This window comes from Arachis hypogaea, chromosome 17 (assembly GCF_003086295.3).
Source record: "Arachis hypogaea cultivar Tifrunner chromosome 17, arahy.Tifrunner.gnm2.J5K5, whole genome shotgun sequence".
Classification (NCBI taxonomy): Eukaryota; Viridiplantae; Streptophyta; class Magnoliopsida; order Fabales; family Fabaceae; genus Arachis; species Arachis hypogaea.
The window spans coordinates 16,956,777-16,974,950 of record NC_092052.1 but is presented as its reverse complement, the minus strand read 5'-3'; the positions used below and the strand labels follow the sequence as shown (position 1 = coordinate 16,974,950).

The following is an 18,174-nucleotide window of genomic DNA, read 5'->3' as shown; positions in this document are numbered from 1 at the left end:
TTAGTATTCAAATAGAATGAATTTTTAATTCAAAACTGATTCAAACCGTACGGTGAACACGCTTATTTTCAGCTGTGTTCTTTCCTTTTTTTTTTTTTTAATTAAAAGTATCTTGGCTTATTTTACCGTGTTCCTGGGATTGGGAAAACGGCCCAAATATTCGCAAATTTTTTAATTATTTTTAATTATTAATAAAAAAAGTAATAATAGTTATAAAAATTAATAATTATATAATTTTTAAAAATATTTTTTATTTTTTATTTTTTTAATTATTAATTTTATTTATTTTATTTTACATTTTAATATATATGTTTAAAATATGTAATTTATTTTATTTTTTAAAATAAATAATTTTAGTGACGAATATTATTTTAAATAATTTTTTAAATTAAAAATTTTTAAAAATAATAAAAAAGATTATAATTTTAATTATTTTTTATTTATATTTACTTTTTTAATTATTTTTATTAATTTTATTTAATTTTTTTAAAACAGAGTTAAGCAGGTTAATTCATCAACCTACTATAAAATAAGACGAAACTTTCATTTTGAACCCATTTTATTAGCAGTACGGGCCTTAGCAGGATTGCCACCTCGGTTCTAGAAAGTACAGAGATATGTGTACATTATAAGCAAAATTCCTCTCAAGCTGTAATCCACTTCCACTTGTAGAGAAATTTTTTTATTCAAGAAATTATATTAAAGATGATGATATATTATTAAAATTACAGTTCATCTCAAAACTATTCTTTTTACCATATAATTTGAGTTATTATCAAACGTAAAGGAGATATTGAACCAATTAATAAAAAGCATAAGTGAAAGGCAAGTTGCAAAAGGTGTTTATTCTTTTCTGGCTTTGTTATAACTTTCTAGTTTCTACTGCTCTCCTTATTCTCATTTCTCAGAATCTGTCGTCTTAAAATAGAACAATAACAACTTCTTTGTAAGCTAATTAATAAATTACATTAACAAGGGAAAGCGATTAGAACCTGTTCCATGATCACAAATTAAATTTGAAAGAAAGGTGATGACTTGGCATACACTTGTGTGTTTTTCTGATAGTAGCTCGAAGGTTACACTGTCTCTCTATCTTTGTCATCATTATGCCATATTCCCAATCACACGGCTTTCTTATATAAATGTTTTGAGATGATAATTAACTTTGTTATCGAGTTTTATATTCGTAAGTCGTTTTGATTTTATGTCTTTAATAAAACGCCAAAAATGTTACTTGTTATAATATGTGACATTATTAGATTATATTAGAGATAATATACAATTTAATCTCTCGATTTGCACATAAATTTTAGTTTATTTTTTAAAATTTTAATTATTTTTATTTAGTTTTTAAATCTTATTAATGTGATTTATGTTAGTCTTTAAAATAATTTTTAATGTTAAATATTAACAGCATGCTAAATTTTGTAAACTAACATTGTTTTAGTTTTGGCACTTAAATGGTCAAAAAATAATATCGTGAGTGATGTTTATTGAAATTTGTTCGGTTCTTCGGGTTCCAAACGGGTCGGTGGAGCTCTGAAAGTGAAGTGATAGGAACCAGCCTTGGTACGGGTCCAAAAAAGGGGGTGTTGAGGTTTCACGATCTCCCGAGCTGCTGCGATGAGAGGAGGGGGGCGCCACCTGCAATGATACTTCGACGCTCAAGTCAGAAGAGGATACAGATGGCCGCGGGAGTGAGGGTGGTAATGACATACCTCAGGGGAAGGGGTAGGGCCCTCCCCATATATACCCTGTCAGAGGTGGGCCCCGCAAGGACAGACCCACCTTCCTCGAAGTTTTCCTGCACAGCTGTTGTGTGGTGAGCTGGGGGATAGGTGTCAGGGTCGATTTCCCGGCCCGGGTTCGACGCCCATTGATCCGGCCGCCCGGGTCGGGTTAGACTGAACACCAGCTGGGCTGGGCCGTAACAGTGCCCCCAATGCGTTTACTGCGGCCGTGAGCGCCGTTGTTGGCGTGTTTATGCTCTCCTTCATATGTCGTCGCTTGGTCGGGCTGACGTTAGTTGTGGTGAGGGTGTGCCCCCTACGCGCGAGTGAGGCTCGTCGCCTTGGGGGTTAACCCACGCCGCCTCGATTTCTGCGCCGAGCATTTAATGCCCTTGATGATTGATTTAAACCCCGCGTGAAAGGTCTATTATACCCTTGTATTTCGCGCTTCTTTACGCGTCAGTTTTCTTTCAGTTTCACTTCCACTTCTTCTCTATCATCACATCCCTTTCATTTCTTCTCATCTCTTCCAAATTCCTCGCAGCGAATCCCTGCTTCGTCCAGATCTTCCCCAGTTATTCAGCCTCCTTCGATCATTATTGTTATCCTGGTAAGTTCCTTTTTCCTTTCTCTTACTTTGGCTAGCCTAAGCTTATTGTTATGCCACTTGTTCTTCCGTTTCGATTTTGCATGTGTGTTATACATTTTGCTGAGTGCTTGAATATAGGCATTAGGGGGTAACCATTCTAGGCTTAGGCTTTTGTTGCTTAGGCTTCGTTTTTTAACATAGATTTAGGCTTAGCTTAACTGTAAACCTCTGGTAGGCAAACTGTAGTTTTCTGGTATTAGTGCCGGTCTCCCGACCTCCTAGACTGACTTTGAGTGTCATGAGGGTTCCTGCCGCGAGAGTGCAGCCGTACAACCGGTATGCCTGGGTAACTTCGGATGTGAAGGAATCCCCCAACCAAATGACCGTAGAGGAACTTAACGAGTTCCGACAAGCCGACTATCTCTGCGGAGGGGGTGAAGAGGAAGCCAATTACCAGGTTTTCGTCCCTGCCGCTAACGAACGGATATTCCAACTAAACTTACACTCTCCCTGGGTCCCCGATTGGATCTAGATGTATAAGGCGATGTTCACCCACTTGGGGGTTCGCATCCTGTTCTCCCCCTTTCAAATGGCGTTGCTTAATCGCTGTGATGTGGCGCCGTCCCAATTGCATCCGAACAGCTGGGCTTCTATCTTCGAGATGGTCTGCGAGTACTTAGAGCTGCCGGTCTCTGTCAAAGTATTTTTATTCCTTTTTACCCTGACGAACCCTTCTAAAGAGGGGAAGGCCAAGAAAGGCTTCATCTCCTTCCGGTCACCACAAGGTCGGAGGACCTTTTGCGTTTTTGAGGATTCGTACCATGGTTTCAAGGATAAATATTTTAAGGTTCATCCGGCTGAAGGTCGGCATCCCTTTTGGTTGACATTGGAGGAAAAACGTCGCATCCCGACCTACTGGAGTTTCGGGGCGGGAGCTAACGCCTTTACCAAGGTGACGTATAAAGGGTGTCTCCCGAAAATAAGAGGGTTGCCGACGTGTTGTTAGCCGTTTTCGGGAAGAATCATGTTAATCCCCATCTCCTCATGGGCGATCAGGATATGGCTAGGAGTTATATATGTGAGTAGTCGTCTAGTGGTGCACCCGTTTTTTTTTTTCCGGTTTAACGACTAACTAGCTTCCATGTTTTGTTTCAGTATCGATGGCTTGCGAGCAAGTTGGACTTGACACTTTGTTTAATACGTTCCTTGCTGATGATAGTGATTATGCCTCTGCTACCCCTAACCACGAGGTGCCTCCCAATGACGCCGTCGAGGCCGAGGTTCAGTCCCAACCCACCCAAGGTGAGGTGATCAGGACCAGTGCTGGTCCGGGTCTCCAACCAGATGTTGAGGTGGAGGATGAAGAGTTGATTATTATTCACAACCCGAAGAAGAAAAAACCGTCTTCTAGCCCCGAGGGAGTCCTCATGGTGATGGAGAAGAACTTCGATGCCGAAAACTTCATTGATTTCCAGCTGCTCCTTGGCACGGAGGACTTCTTCCACGGTGGAGATCTCTTCTTCCGGGGAGCCGCCATAGCGAGAAAAGCGGAAACCACTTTGGCTGGGGTACGATCGCTGGAGAACAAGCTGGAGTCATCTGTCCAAGCAAATAACAAGTATAAGGTCGAGGTCAAGCCACTCCAGACGCAGCTAGCTACAGCCAAGGAGAAGGTTAAGACCTCCGATGCTGCCGTACCGCGTCTTACCGAGCAAGAGCTTTCCTTGGAGGGTCAACTCAACGTCGCTCAAGGTCGGGTGAAGGAGCTTGAGAAGGAGCGTGATGAGGCTCTTTCCTCGGCGACCGCGGCCAAGACCGAAGCAGCTGATCTAAAGAAGAAGTACAAAGAGACCGTGAAGCAAGGTAAGAATGCCATCCTGATGACCGAGGAGGCTATCAAGGCTCAGGTTAAGCTATTAGCTCCCGACTTCGACACCTCTGCCATTAGCGTTTTCAAGACCATTAAGGATGGCAAGTTAGTTGATATTCCGAAGAAATGATGTGATCTCACTTGTACTTTTGTTTGGACCTTGTAACCTGTACATCTTTGAATACTTTAGTAGTTTTGGCAAACTTGTTCGCCGTTTTGTCGGTATGCAACAAACTGTTCATTCGCTGCTTTGTCGGTAATTAACTTGTTTGATGTTTACTTACCGCTTTACTTGTAATTAACTATTTGTTTATACTTGTTTAATGTTCCGTTGGTAATTAATGAAGCCAGTTCGTGGCTTTTACCATTCTAGTGGCCGTCTATTGTAGCACTTGCAACTCCAGTGGTTCTCGGGGTGATCAGTTCCGGGATACCGTGTCGTTAAGACGTCGGTTACTTTCACTTGGCAAAGTGGCTCGATTGATAAGTATGAAATAATTACTTAGCGATAAAAAAGGAGACGATGAATTCCATCTTAAACAATTAATGACAAATAGTCCAAACATAAAGTAAAATGGGTCTTACTAAACCGTTTAGGCCGGCATTAGGAATAGAATCTTCTTAGGTTGCTCGCGTTTCATGTTCTCGGCACTTCTCTCTCGTCCAATCGTTCCAGTTTGTAAGCACCGCTGCCGAGCACTTCCTTTATCCTGTACGGGCCTTCCCAATTTACCGCCAACTTTTCTTCCCCTGGAGTTGGGAGTCCGACATCGTTGCGTCGTAGGACCAGGTCGCTTTGCTCAAACTCTCTCTTGAGTACTTTGGTGTTGTAACGCAGGGCTATCCTTTGTTTCAATGCTGTCTTCGACAAGTGGGTCATCTTTCTGGCTTCATCCACGAGGTCCTTTTCTACGGCCTCTTCTACTCCACCCAAAAGTAGTCGCGGACTCGGTTTCCCAATCTCCATGGGTATTATCGCATCCACCCCATAGGTGAGCCGGAAGGGCATCTCCCCGGTAGATGACTGCTATGTTGTGTGATAGGACCAGAAAACCGAGGCTAACTCGTCTACCCATGCTCCCTTATTTTGGTCAAGTCGCTTCTTGAGGCCTTGTAAGATGACCTTATTCGGAGCTTTAACTTGGCCGTTGGTTTGGGGGTGCTCAACAGACGAGAATTTCTGCCTTATGCCCAGGTCGACGAGAAACTCCCCGAATTTTTTATCGGCGAACTGTGTCCCATTGTCCAAAATGACGACCTCCGGTATCCCAAATCTGGCTATTACTTGTCTCCACATGAACTTCCGGCAATTAGCCGAGGATATGCTGGCCAGCGGTTCGGCCTCTACCCACTTGGTGTAATAGTCGATACCGACGATTAGGTACTTGACCTGTCCTAGTCTGACTGGGAAAGGCCCTAACAGATCGACTCCCATTGTGAGAATGGTCGAGAGGCCATCAATAGGCTTAGGTCGACTGCTGGCGCTTTGTGAAAGTTGGCGTTCTCCTAGCATCTTCTATACTTCTTCACGAACTCTTTGGAATCCGCCATCATTGAGGGCCAGTAATACCCGACTTTGACGAGCTTCTGAGCTAAGGCCTTCCCACTGATGTGGTGGCCACAACATCCTTCATGGACCTCCCTTAGCACGTAGTCCATTTGGTCGGGCCGTAGGCACTTCAATAGGGGTTGGCTGAGCCCTTTCTTAAACAATTGGCATTGTATTATCGTATACTTGGCCGCTTCTCTTCTTAGCGCCTTTGCCGCCTTGTCGTCATCCGAGAGCTTACCCATTTCCAAGAAATCAATGATTGGGTCTGCCTAAGAGGGAGAGTCGGTTGCCCGTGTTACATGTAAGGTCACCGTTGGTTCTTTCACTAAACCTTGAATCAGAGACTGGTTGCTTGTTCCTGGCTTTGTGCTCGCCAGTTTTGATAGGAGGTTCGCCCGGGTGTTCCTCTCTCTCGGGACGTGCTGCACCGTGACCTCGTCAAACTCTTCGCTCAGCTTTTTGACCCTCTCCAAATATTTCTGCAGTAAGGAATCTCTGGCTTGGTACGTTCCATTAATCTGGGAAGTCACGACCTGAGAGTCGCTACACCCTTCTATTCTCATGGCCCCAACCTCTCTTGCTAGGACTAGGCCGCCAAGAAGGGCCTCGTATTCCGCTTGATTGTTGGACAGCGGGAATTCAAACTTGACCGATTGCTCATATACGACTCCGGTTGGGCTTTCTAGGATGATCCCCGCTCCCCCGAACGTTTGGTTGGAAGCTCCATCTACATGGAGCTTCCACCGTGTGCTCGGTGTCTCGGGAGGGCTTCCCGTTACTTCTACCAGAAAATCAGCCATGGCTTGGGCCTTGATCGCATGTTTGGGTTCGTATTGCAAGTCAAACTGAGACAGTTCGACTGCCCAGGTCATCATCCTGCTCGCCAGATCAGGTTTTTGGAGTACTTGACGGATTACCTGGTCCGTCCTGACGATTATCTAGTGCCCTTGGAAGTACTGTCGTAGTCTACGGGAGGAGGTTAAGAGTGCATATGCTAGCTTCTCCAGCTTACTGTACCTCAGCTCCGCCACTTGCAACTCTTTACTTACAAAATAGATCGGTTGTGGGAGCTTCCCTTCTTCTCGTACCAGGACTGTTGCCAAAGCCTCATTAGTTATTGCTAAGTCCAGGTACAATGCCTCTCCATTCTTAGGTTTCCCTAGGACAGGCGGTGCCGAGATTATATCCTTGAATTACTTGAAGGCTTCTTCACACGCTGGGGTCCATTCGAACACTATCCCCTTTTTCATCAAGTTGAAGAATGGCAGAGCTTTGGCGGCCGATGGGCCGAGGAAGCGGGATAGTGCGGTGAGTCTTCCTGCCAATCTCTAGACGTCTTTTACACATCCCGGGCTCTTCATTTGTAAGATCGCTTCGCATTTCTCTGGTTTGGCCTCCACTCCTCTTTGGGTTATCATAAACCCCAAGAATTTCCCTGCTTCCATGGCGAATGCGCACTTTAGCGGGCCAAGCTTCATGTCGTGCCGCCGAAGAGACACAAACACGCCCTCTAGATCCCCAATGAGGTCCTCGGCCTTGGTGGTCTTTACGAGAATGTCATCTACGTACACTTCCACTGTCTTGCTGATGAGATCGTTGAATATCTTGTTCATTAGCCTTTGGTACGTAGCTCCGGCGTTCTTCAATCCAAACGGCATCACCTTATAGAAGTATGTTCCTTCTGGCGTTATGAACGCTGTCTTCTCTTCATCTGGCCGGTGCATCGGGATCTAGTTGTAGCCAGAGTATGCGTCCATGAAACTTAGATATCGGTATCCCGCAGCCGCGTCAACAAGAGCATCAATATTGAGGAGGGGGAAAGAATCCTTGGGGCATGCCTTGTTGAGGTCGGAATAGTCCACGCACATTCTCCATGTCCCATTGGGCTTCTTACTAGGACTACATTCGACAGCCAAGCCGAGTAGTCCAGTTCCCGGATGAACCCCGCCTCTAGCAGGCTGGCCGTTTGCATGGCCACCTCGCCAGCTCTTTCCTGGGACATTTTCCTCCTCCTTTGTGCCACTGGCTTAGCCTCTGCCTTCACAGCCAGGTGATGCGACATGATCTGGGGGTCAATCCCCAGCATGTCAGCTGGTGTCCAGGCGAACAGGTCGCCGTTTGCTCGGATCATCTCCACCAATGGTTCTTTTAGGTAATGAGGAAGGTTCCTATTCACAGATGTGAACTTTTCTTCCGAGTTTCCAACCCTAAATTTCTCGAGGTTTCCTTCAGGTTCTGGCCTGGGTTTGTCGTCGACCCGTGCATCTAGGTCGGCCAAGAAGACCCCGGATGCTTCTTTGGACTTCTTCCTTAGGGAGAGACTGGCGTTGTTGCAAGCGACCGCCGTTTCCAAATCTCCCCTGACAGAACCAATAGAACCATTATCAGAAACAAACTTCATCACCAGTAGCTTGGTACAAATTACTGCTCCAAACTCATTAATGGTTTTCCTACCCAAGATGATGTTGTAGGCCGTGGAATCCCTTAAAACAACGAACTCTGCCATTACCGACCTTTTCTCTCGGCCTCCTCCTATTGAGATCGGTAGGGAGACTATCCCATCGGGCTTGATAAAGTTGTCACCCAAGCCAACCACACCGTGCTGGTGGGTCCCCAGGTCGGCGTCTCGGAGGCCTAAAGCGTCAAACACGTTGCGGAACATGATATTCGAATCAGCTCCAGTGTCTACCAGAATTCACTTTACGAGGCCGGTTCCAACTCTAGCTATGATCACCATGGGAGGGTTCTCCAGAAAATCGTTGAACCATTGGTCCTCGTGCCTGAATGATATTGACGGTACCCTCCTGGAAGGAGGCACGGAGTTAGATGATGACACGGCTAACACCTTGGCGTCTTTTCTGCTTGCCGACTTCGATCTGGGGGGAACATCTCTTCCGACTACAACATTTACCATAGTGAAACCGCACTCATTGTCCTCCTCGGGTTCCTGTCTCTGCCTCACAACGCGGCTTTTGTCATCCCCGGCGCGGTCACGATCGCTCCCTTATGAGGTGGGAAAATTCAGCCAACTTACCTTCCCGGATCACCTGCTCCAGAGCGTCTTTTATATCAAACAATCTTGGGTCTTGTGGCCGAAGCCCTTGTGGTAGTCGCAATAGAGGTTTTTGTTCCCTTCAGTTCTGTCCTTGAGTTGTTGGGACTTCGACAGGATGCCCTTGTCGGCTATTTGCTGGTAGACCTCGACGATCGGGGTTGTCAGAGGGGTGTAGTTTGTAAACTTTCCTACCCGGGGAAACGGCTTGAAAGCTTTAGCTGGCCCTCCGTCCTTGGAGTGCTCCTTAGCCCTGTCACCGTTACCAGGATGACTAGCAGAGTTATACGCAGGCTACCGCTTGTTGGCTGGCACGACTTGGCTAACCTCTTCGTCATTGATATACTCCCTGACCACATTTTGGATCTCTTGCATCGTCCACACGGGTTTGGTGGTGAGGTGCTTCCTGAAATCCTCGTTCAGCAACCCGTTCGTCAAGTATAAACTGGCCACCGAGTCCGTGAGGGCGTCAATTTCCAAACATTCATCATTGAACCTATCCAGGTACTTTCTGGTCGGTTTCCTGTTTCTCTGTGTCACCCCAGCAAGTTGATTAGGTGCTTTACTTTGGCAATGCACATGGTGAACTGTGCCAAGAAGGCGCGACTGATGTCCGCAAAGGTGGTTACAGAGCCTTGCGGAAGAGCATTGAACCAGCGAATTACCGGTCCTGCTAAGGTCACGGGGAAGGCGCAACACCTTACTTCATCACCTACCCCTTCCAGGTTCATCCTGGCCTCGAAAGCTGTTAGATGTTCTTGGGGGTCTTGGGTCCCATCGTACCTCATGTCCGTTGGCTTATCGAAATGCTTCGTTAGCCAGACCTCGAGGATCAAATGATGGAAAGGGGTTGCCCCCATGATTACGGGTGGTCGCCTTCTCCTGGGTCTTTCTCTGCTGTCTTCTCGGTTTTCCACCACGGTATTTCTCGTCGGAGGTCGGGTGTATATTACGGGATCTCACCGTCTTCTCGGCACTTCCCTGCTTTCTCCTTGGCTCTCTGACTTCGATCGGGGGCTCGGGGTGCGTCTGGAGCGGCTCCTTCGGAGGCTTCTCCGTCTCCTTTGAGGAGACTGGGAACGCTCTTGCCTCGGAGCTGGTTGGTCGCGCTCTCTGCTAGCTACCTCCCGCTCCAGGTTTTTCACCCTGTGGCGCAACTCTTGTATTATTCTGACGCTGTCGCTACCTGTTCCTCCAAAGGGATGCCTCTCGTGGGAGCACGAAGGGGGCTCGGGTTTCCGCAGGGGGGATCTTGTGCGTTCGCGAGAGGAAGCCACAGAGGCTACCCTGCCGGTTCGGGGAACCATTTCCTCCCCTGGAGGTTCGCCTTCGTCGTCTGTCTCCACAAGACCCAACAGAAAGTCCATCTTGGCTGGTCCCCACAGATGGCGCCAATGTTCGGTTCTTTCGGTTCCGAACGGGTCGATGGAGCTCTGAAAGTGGAGTGATAGGAACCAGCCTTGGTACGGGTCCAAAAAAGCGGTGTTGAGGTTTCACGATCTCCCGAGCTGCTGCGATGAGAGGAGGGGGCGCCACCTACAATGATACTCCGATGCTCAAGTCAGAAGAGGATATAGATGGCCGCGGGAGTGAGGTGGTAATGACGTACCTCGGGGGAAGGGGTAGGACCCTCCCATATATACCCTGTCAGAGGTGGGCCCCGCAAGGACAGACCCACCTTCCTCGAAGTTTTCCTGCACAACTGTTGTGTGGTGAGCTGGGGGATAGGTGTCAGGGTCGGTTTCCCGGCCCAGGTTCGACGCCCATTGATCCGGCCGCCCGGGTCGGGTTATACTGAACACCAGCTAGGTTGGGCCGTAACAAAATTTTTTTCCAAAACAAGTAATATGGCATCGATTTTGGACTATTTGAGTGTCAAAACTAAAACGGTATTATTTTATAAGTTCCATCATAATATTTAATTGTTCATGTCAGTACTCTATTAATGTTTGTAGGGATAGCACATAAAATATTAGCGGGACTAAAAGTATTAGTCGGGGCTAAATTAAAATTTATATATAATAAATTTATATATAAAAAATTAAAACTAGAGAGGTCATTGCTCCCTTTTCTATTATATCACTTCGTCACTAAATATTTGTGCACCAAAAATTATTTTAAAGTCTAACATGAATCACATTTATAAAGTTTGACATTTAAATAAAGATAATTAAAAATTTAAGATTAAATTGTGACTTATATGTAAGTTTAGCAATCAAATTAAATATTATTCCTTATATTAACATGTGATGTAATACTTAATAGCCTATATCAATACAAGAGTCAATTAAAACAAATTGATTATAGGATAACAATATCAATAATCAAATTAATTATTGTTAAATTTCTAGGAGAATAGTAGAATATGAAGATATATTATATGTGAAGTTGATGTGTTGAAGTTGTTGTCACAGATACAAGAGTTACTCTGTTTACAGGGATATTTTTTTTTTAATCAAAGATAGGAGACTCGAACCCGCAACCTCTTAAATGAGTATGGGGAGACTATGCCATTTGAGCTATAATTCATTGGCTGTTTACAGGGATATTACTAACTAACCTCATAAATATTTTATCTATTAACTACTAGTCATTACTAACTTAACTCTCAACTACTAACAACACTAGTAATATTTTAGTAAGAGACTCTTATTAAAATTTTGGATAATCTCCAATTTAAATAAATTTTGATGAAATGGTTGAGAAAGAGGCGTACAGTGATAGAATACAGTGACTGAATTTGTTTATCCTGTTACACCGACTTCAATATCTTTAGAAACAGTGTTCTATCTTTTTGGACGCAATTTGAGGACGGCACGTTCCCTTTAGTCTAGGGTCTTTGGTTCTGAACGACCGGAGACTATAGTTCCTAGTTTCTTGGATCAAAGAATCGATCTTACCTCGAGAACGATTGCCGTCCTTTGTTAGTAAATTGTACCAAATAACATGTCCATAATGAGTTTTTGAATAATATAATTTCCACAATTATTTAATCCCGTTATATAAAATAAATTAAATAAAAAATTAACTATAAATAATGATGATGGTAAAAAATGATAGCATATTTAAAAAGAGTACTATGGAGTACTAAAGAGTACTATATAAAATATTGTATAAAAATATACTAAAAAAATTAAAAAAATTAAACATATTTAAAAAGATAATATTATAAGTAAATGTTATATTTTTTTATTAATTATCTATTTAAAAAATAATTTTAGATAAATAATTTTGAATATTCCTTAAATTATTTTAAATTGTCGTCGAAAAGATTGGACGAAGGGATTCTTCCTACTATCAAACACTTTAAAGAAGAAAACTCGACATACTTCTGTTACAAAGATTATGACAATGCAAGAGCATTCACACTTTATATGAGAATGAGACAAGAGATTACATAGGACTCAAAAGGACTTCTCACGGATTTGTAGTAGGATTGGTGAATCTTTATCATTCAAACCATATTCATGGTAATGTTACTAGTTACAATTCAGTAACAAGTAACTGCATCAAAGGTCCAGTGAACTCAGAAAAAGAGTACTAAAGAGTACTAATAATAATAATAATAATAATAATAATAATAATAATAATAATAATAATAATAATAATAATAATAATGGTAAAAAATTATAGCGTATTTAAAAAGAGTACCATGAAATACCAAAAAATACTATAAAAAAAATACTATATAAAAATATACTTAAAAAATATCAAAAAAATTAAACATATTTAAAAAGATAATATTATAAGGAAATGTTATATTTTTATAGTAATTATCTATCTAAAAAATAATTTTAGATAAATAATTTTGCATATTTTATTACAAGAATTATGATAAGAACATTCACACTTTACATAAAAATGAGAAAAGAGATTACGTAGGATTCAAAAAGACTTCTTGTGAATTTGTAGTAGGATTGATGATGAATTTTCACCATTCAAACCATACTCATGGTAATGTTATTGGTTACAGGCAATAGATATTTGGGCGAAAACATTGAATCAAAGGTCCAAGTGAACTTAGAAAAAGAATACTAAAAATTACTAATAATAATAATAATAATAAATTATAGCATATTTAAAAAGAGTACTATAAAGTACTACAAAAAAAATACTATATAAAAATATACTAAAAAAATATCAAAAAAATTAAATATATTTAAAAAAAATAATATTATATTAAATATATATTTTTTAATAATTATCTATTTAAAAAATAATTTTAAATAAATAATTTTGAATCTTAAATTATTTTGAATTTTAAATAAAATTGAACTCCAAATAATTATCTATTTAAAATTACTTGAGGTTCAATCTTATTTAAAATGTAAAATTACTTGAGGTTCAACTTTAATTGAGGTTTAAAATTATACAAAATAACTTAGATTTTTTTTTGGTTATATAAACAAGATTAATTTCAAATTTCAATTAATTAAGAAAGCTTCTAGACTCACATAGGCACTTTAAAAATTCCAATGGCAACATACATAGAAATAAAAATTAATAATATATAAATTTGCAAAAAACAGAGATTCCATATCCACTTTTTCACTTTTAAATTTCATTTTGGTAAATTACAATAAATTCAATCCCATTTTAAAATTAATTTGTGTAGATAATCATTATAAATAAAAAACTTCTTACAAAAAAGGGTGTGCGCCATGTTTGGTCGCGCTCATACATACACTTGTAAATTTTATTATATCTATTATTTATTATATATCTTTAATTTTATAATTAAAATATATTATATGTCATTTTTTTATTACAATTGAAATTAAATATTTTCGTTCAAAATTAAAGAATTATTTCCCTTTCTTATTAATTTTACAATCAAAATGTGTCACATATCACTCCCTCGTTGCAATTGAAAATTTGAAATAAAATATTTCTTTCCAAAATTAAAGAGTTCTCATTTCTTCCCTCTTTTTTTTTTCTATTTCTCTCATTCCTTTAACCACTCTATCTATTTTATATATCATTATCAATATCAATGACTAATTACTAATTTGACAATCAAAATGTGCAACATGACATTCTTTAATTGCATTAAAATTAAAATTGAAATATTAAATTGAAATTGAAATATACCTATATTATGTATCATATATTACTATCTAATTTAATAATCAAATGTGTCACATGAAACTCTCTTATTAAAATTAAGAGAAAATATTATTTTTCAAAATTAATAAACTTCCTCATAAATTCTCTCATCTACCTTTCTCCATTTTTCTATTTCTCTACTATTTTTATTCTATATATAATTTATATTTTATATTAACAATTTGACAAATCAAAATATGTCATTCGATATTTTTTTACAATTAAAAAAAAATTTTTCTTCCAAAATTAACAAACTCTCACTCTTACTCTCATTCTTCACCTTTATCTTTCTCTCTCTTTTCTCTCATTCTCTATTTTTCTATCTTTCTATTCTACAAAAAAATAAAATTCACAAAATAATATAATTCAAATAAAAAATATTATTACTATATACATAAATTTTTTAATTCTTTTATTAGTTTTAAATTTTTACCGCTTATTTTTCTAATCTATATTTTTATTTCTTTTCTTTTAAATATTTATTACATATAATTTGGAGAGAATACTAATGTTATAATTAAAAGTTAGAATCAAGATTCAATTGTTTTAAAAAAATTAATTTTGAGTTAATTTTATAACTATCAATATAATTTTTTTATGCAAATATCTAATTATATTTTTATATACATAGAGAAAAAATATTATTTTTAAATAGCAAGTATAAAAATTAATTATTCTATTTGTGCAACAAACTTAACACCTAATTAAATGTAAAAGTATACATATTAATTGTTTTAAATTTTAGATAACAAATGTTAAAATTAATTATTAATAAAAAATAGACTTTTTCATATAAAAATAATAACTAAAAAATAATTTTGTGCAGTGCGCAGAGAAAGAAGGAAGACGCGTGTGTGGCAAACCGGCATTCTGGTCATGACGAAAAGGAGAAATAAGGCTACTTCTCTAGTTCTGTGTTTGAAAGTGAAACAACCAGGGAGGAGCAGGAAGAAAAAGAAGAGAGAAGAAAGGAGACGTCGGGACGCTGCGACGACACCGGCAGTGGATTGAACAAATAGATAAAGAGAGGAAGAAAATGTATAGAGAGGAGGTGGTTCTTAATAGAGGAAGAAGGAGAAAGGGATAAAGAAGAAGAGAAAAAGAAGAAGAGAAAAAGAAGAAGAGGAGATGGTTACAACAAACTTTATGTCGGAGACGCCGCGACGACCGGCTGTGGATTGAATAGATAGATAAAAAGAGGGAGAAAAGGTGGAGGTAGTTTTTGATAGAGGAATAGAGTTAGTAAAAAAGCCATATTTATTTTTGGAGATGATGGCCATAGAAAAAGATCGACACCAAAAGTGATAGTTACTGCCAGTAAAAACAGAAGTGATAAGGATAGAGGAGTTGGATTTTCACTAAGATGAATATAGAAAGGGCTATTGGGATCTTGTGCTACGTTAGAAGATGATTTTGCCATTAGAAAGGAAGAAGACAATGAGGATTGATTATTTAGGTTCATTGTGATTTTTTACCGAAAAACTAAGGAGGATACTATGACTCTGATACCATGTTAAATTTCTAGGAGAAGAGCAGAATATGAAGATATATTATATGTGAAGTTGATGTGTTGAGGTTGTTCTCACCGATACAAGAGTCACTATTTATAGGGATATTACCAACTAATCTCATAAATATTTCATCTACTAACTATTAGTCATTACTAACTTAACTCTCAATTACTAACAACACTAATAATATTTTAATAATTATTATTTATTTTTGTAATCATACTAGTTATATATTAAAAATGAAAATCAATTATTATATATTTGTGTATAAATATATATTTTATAATTTAATATATATTTTATATCAGTGGCTGATTTTAGTACCTAAATAGTTAAATAGTATTTTTGTTATTTGTATTAGGTTTAATATTTTGAGTTGATAAAATTAGTTTATTTGTTATTGAATAGAGTTTTAACATTTTCACCAAAAAAAACTAGAAAAGAATATAAATAACATTTTGTTTTCTCAAACTGTAGAATTATCTTGATATGGGAATAAGAAAAGCACACCACCCTGTATTTCATTTTGAAGAATCTATACTTTCTCTAGCGCCTTCAAGAAGATTCTTATCTTAATTTGCATGTAAAACTTCTCTGTTCCAAAACCATTAGCTGAGCCGCCAAATTAACACACAACACAACCCTGCTCTCTCTATATATTCATAAGAAGGATCACAACCTTTGAAGCAGCAAGTAAATTGAGTTAGAGAGTATATAATAATGGCAAAGGCATCATCAAGAACCGTTGGAATAGCTATGGATTTCTCTCCAACAAGCAAGTTAGCACTATCATTTTGATCAATGTTCAGCCTCCACAAGCTGATCACACCAGAAAGGATCTCTTTCAGGACACTGGTTCGCGTAAGTAGTAATCACTAATTACTTCTCCTTTTTCGCTTCCAAAAGATTAAGTTAATTCGACCAAACTATCTAAAATAGATAGTTCGTTAGATAGTTATGTCGAATTAATCCAATCTTTTATAAATATCAAATTAGTTTATAATTTTCGTGGTTATAATTGTCCATATTTGAATATTTGATAATATATATAAGAGTAAAGTGATAAATACATTCTTAAAAATTTACTCTTCAGAGTTTAGATAAATTAGTCTTTAAAAAAAATATCAATAAAATTTTTTAAAATAATAGATATGGGTATATTATTTTCAAATTAATTCCTTATAATTAAGATAAAAAATCTTAATTTGAACTAATTTATCTATATTTATTATTTTAAAAAATTTTATTAATATTTTTTTTAGAGACTAATATATTCGAAAGATAAATTTTTAAGAGTTTATTTGTTATTTTACTCTATATATAATATATTACATAATTTAGGGTCACATTTTTGTGTGATTTTGTTGTTTTTTACTTTTAGCTTTGGTGCCTCTGGAGGAATTCAGGGAGATGAATTTCACAAAGCAGTATGGGATTGCTAGGGATCCTGAAGTCATAGATATCCTTGACACTCTCTCAAGGACCAAAGGGGTATATATATTTATCTAGCAACACTTTATATAGTATGGTAATTAAATCACTAGTTTATTAATTTTGGTTTTGCTGAAACAGGCAAAGGCAATGTTTAAGGTGTACTGGGGAGATCCAAGGGAGAAGTTGTGCAATGCTGTGGAAGATCTTCAGCTCAATTCTTTGGTTATTGGAAGCAGGGGTTTAGGTCCCATTAAGAGGTATAGTAACATAAGCATCCCTAAATTCTCCCCAAACTTTGTCTTTTCTCAAAAGAAGAAAAATTGGATCATTATTTTTTGGTACTTTATATCAATACTTGGACTATATCATTCTTAAATTTTTGTGAGATATATATTCTAATCGACTATGATCTGTGTATATCAAAATTAGCTACCAAAGTCAGCTATCAATATAAAATATATACTAGAATATAAATATATATTAAAAATAAATTAAACCACATATATATTTATACACAAATATATTAGTAGCTAATTTTGGTATACGAATAGTATTTTTATATTCTAATACTAAATTTTGAAACTTACAAATAAATCAAGTTTTGATAAAAAAAAATTGTCTAATCACTCTTAAATTAAAATAATAAAATTTAAATATAAAAAAATTAATAATAATTCATATTTTACTTTATCATTAGTTTATTAAATTTTTTATTTTTAAAGATTAAAAAAGAATTTTAGAAAATATATTTTTCACTAAATCTGTCTTTTATATTTTTGCTTTTTTCCACTATTTTTAATATTCTGAAATATAACTTAAGCTCTTGTATTTTCTTATTGAATTGTGTCCGTTGTGCATCTAATCCTATTTTTGTTGTTAAATACCATATATCTAGAAATTGAATTACTATACAATCAATTGGAGATTCAATTAAAGTGCTAAATTGTTATGTTTCAGGGTGTTGATGGGCAGTGTAAGCAAGTATGTGGTGACAAATGCTTCTTGCCCTGTCACGGTGGTTAAGGGCAACCAATCTTCAAATTCTAGGCATTAATCAAACTGTGATTAACATAGTTTGCGTGTTTCTGAAGAAAATCCACAAGTTTGATTAATAAAAGGTGCACGTGTTCAGCCTCATAATTGAATCATAATTAAGTGTGATGCACCCTTTGAATAATCATTGCTATTTTGGTTTTTTGTACTTAAAGTAGAATTTTCTGTACTTTAGCTTTCATTACTGTATCCTTATACGCCTCTCTTGTAATTTTAAGTACGTAGTTATCAGTTGTGTGTCATTTTACATTCAAATAAACTAGATTCATAAGAGGTA

The 18,174-nt window shown here is 37.9% G+C and overlaps 3 protein-coding genes and 1 pseudogene across 3 annotated transcripts; 1 reads left to right on the top strand and 3 right to left on the bottom strand.

The window, feature by feature from the left end:
• Positions 1-4,826: 4,826 nt before the first annotated feature.
• On the bottom strand, positions 4,827-5,198 carry LOC140180505 (uncharacterized). The gene has a single exon (XM_072221719.1). The coding sequence runs from the start codon at positions 5,196-5,198 to the stop codon at positions 4,827-4,829; it is 372 nt and encodes a 123-aa protein (XP_072077820.1).
• An 812-nt stretch (positions 5,199-6,010) lies between these two features.
• LOC140180504 (uncharacterized) lies at positions 6,011-6,541 on the bottom strand. The gene has a single exon (XM_072221718.1). The coding sequence runs from the start codon at positions 6,539-6,541 to the stop codon at positions 6,011-6,013; it is 531 nt and encodes a 176-aa protein (XP_072077819.1).
• Positions 6,542-7,069: 528 nt separating this feature from the next.
• LOC140180503 (uncharacterized) lies at positions 7,070-8,403 on the bottom strand. Its single transcript, XM_072221717.1, has 2 exons — positions 7,636-8,403; positions 7,070-7,471 (listed from the first exon to the last, which is right to left on the bottom strand). Exons 1-2 carry the CDS (start codon positions 8,401-8,403, stop codon positions 7,070-7,072), a joined length of 1,170 nt encoding a protein of 389 aa, XP_072077818.1.
• Positions 8,404-16,014: 7,611 nt separating this feature from the next.
• On the top strand, positions 16,015-18,174 carry LOC112766742 (universal stress protein A-like protein; annotated as a pseudogene).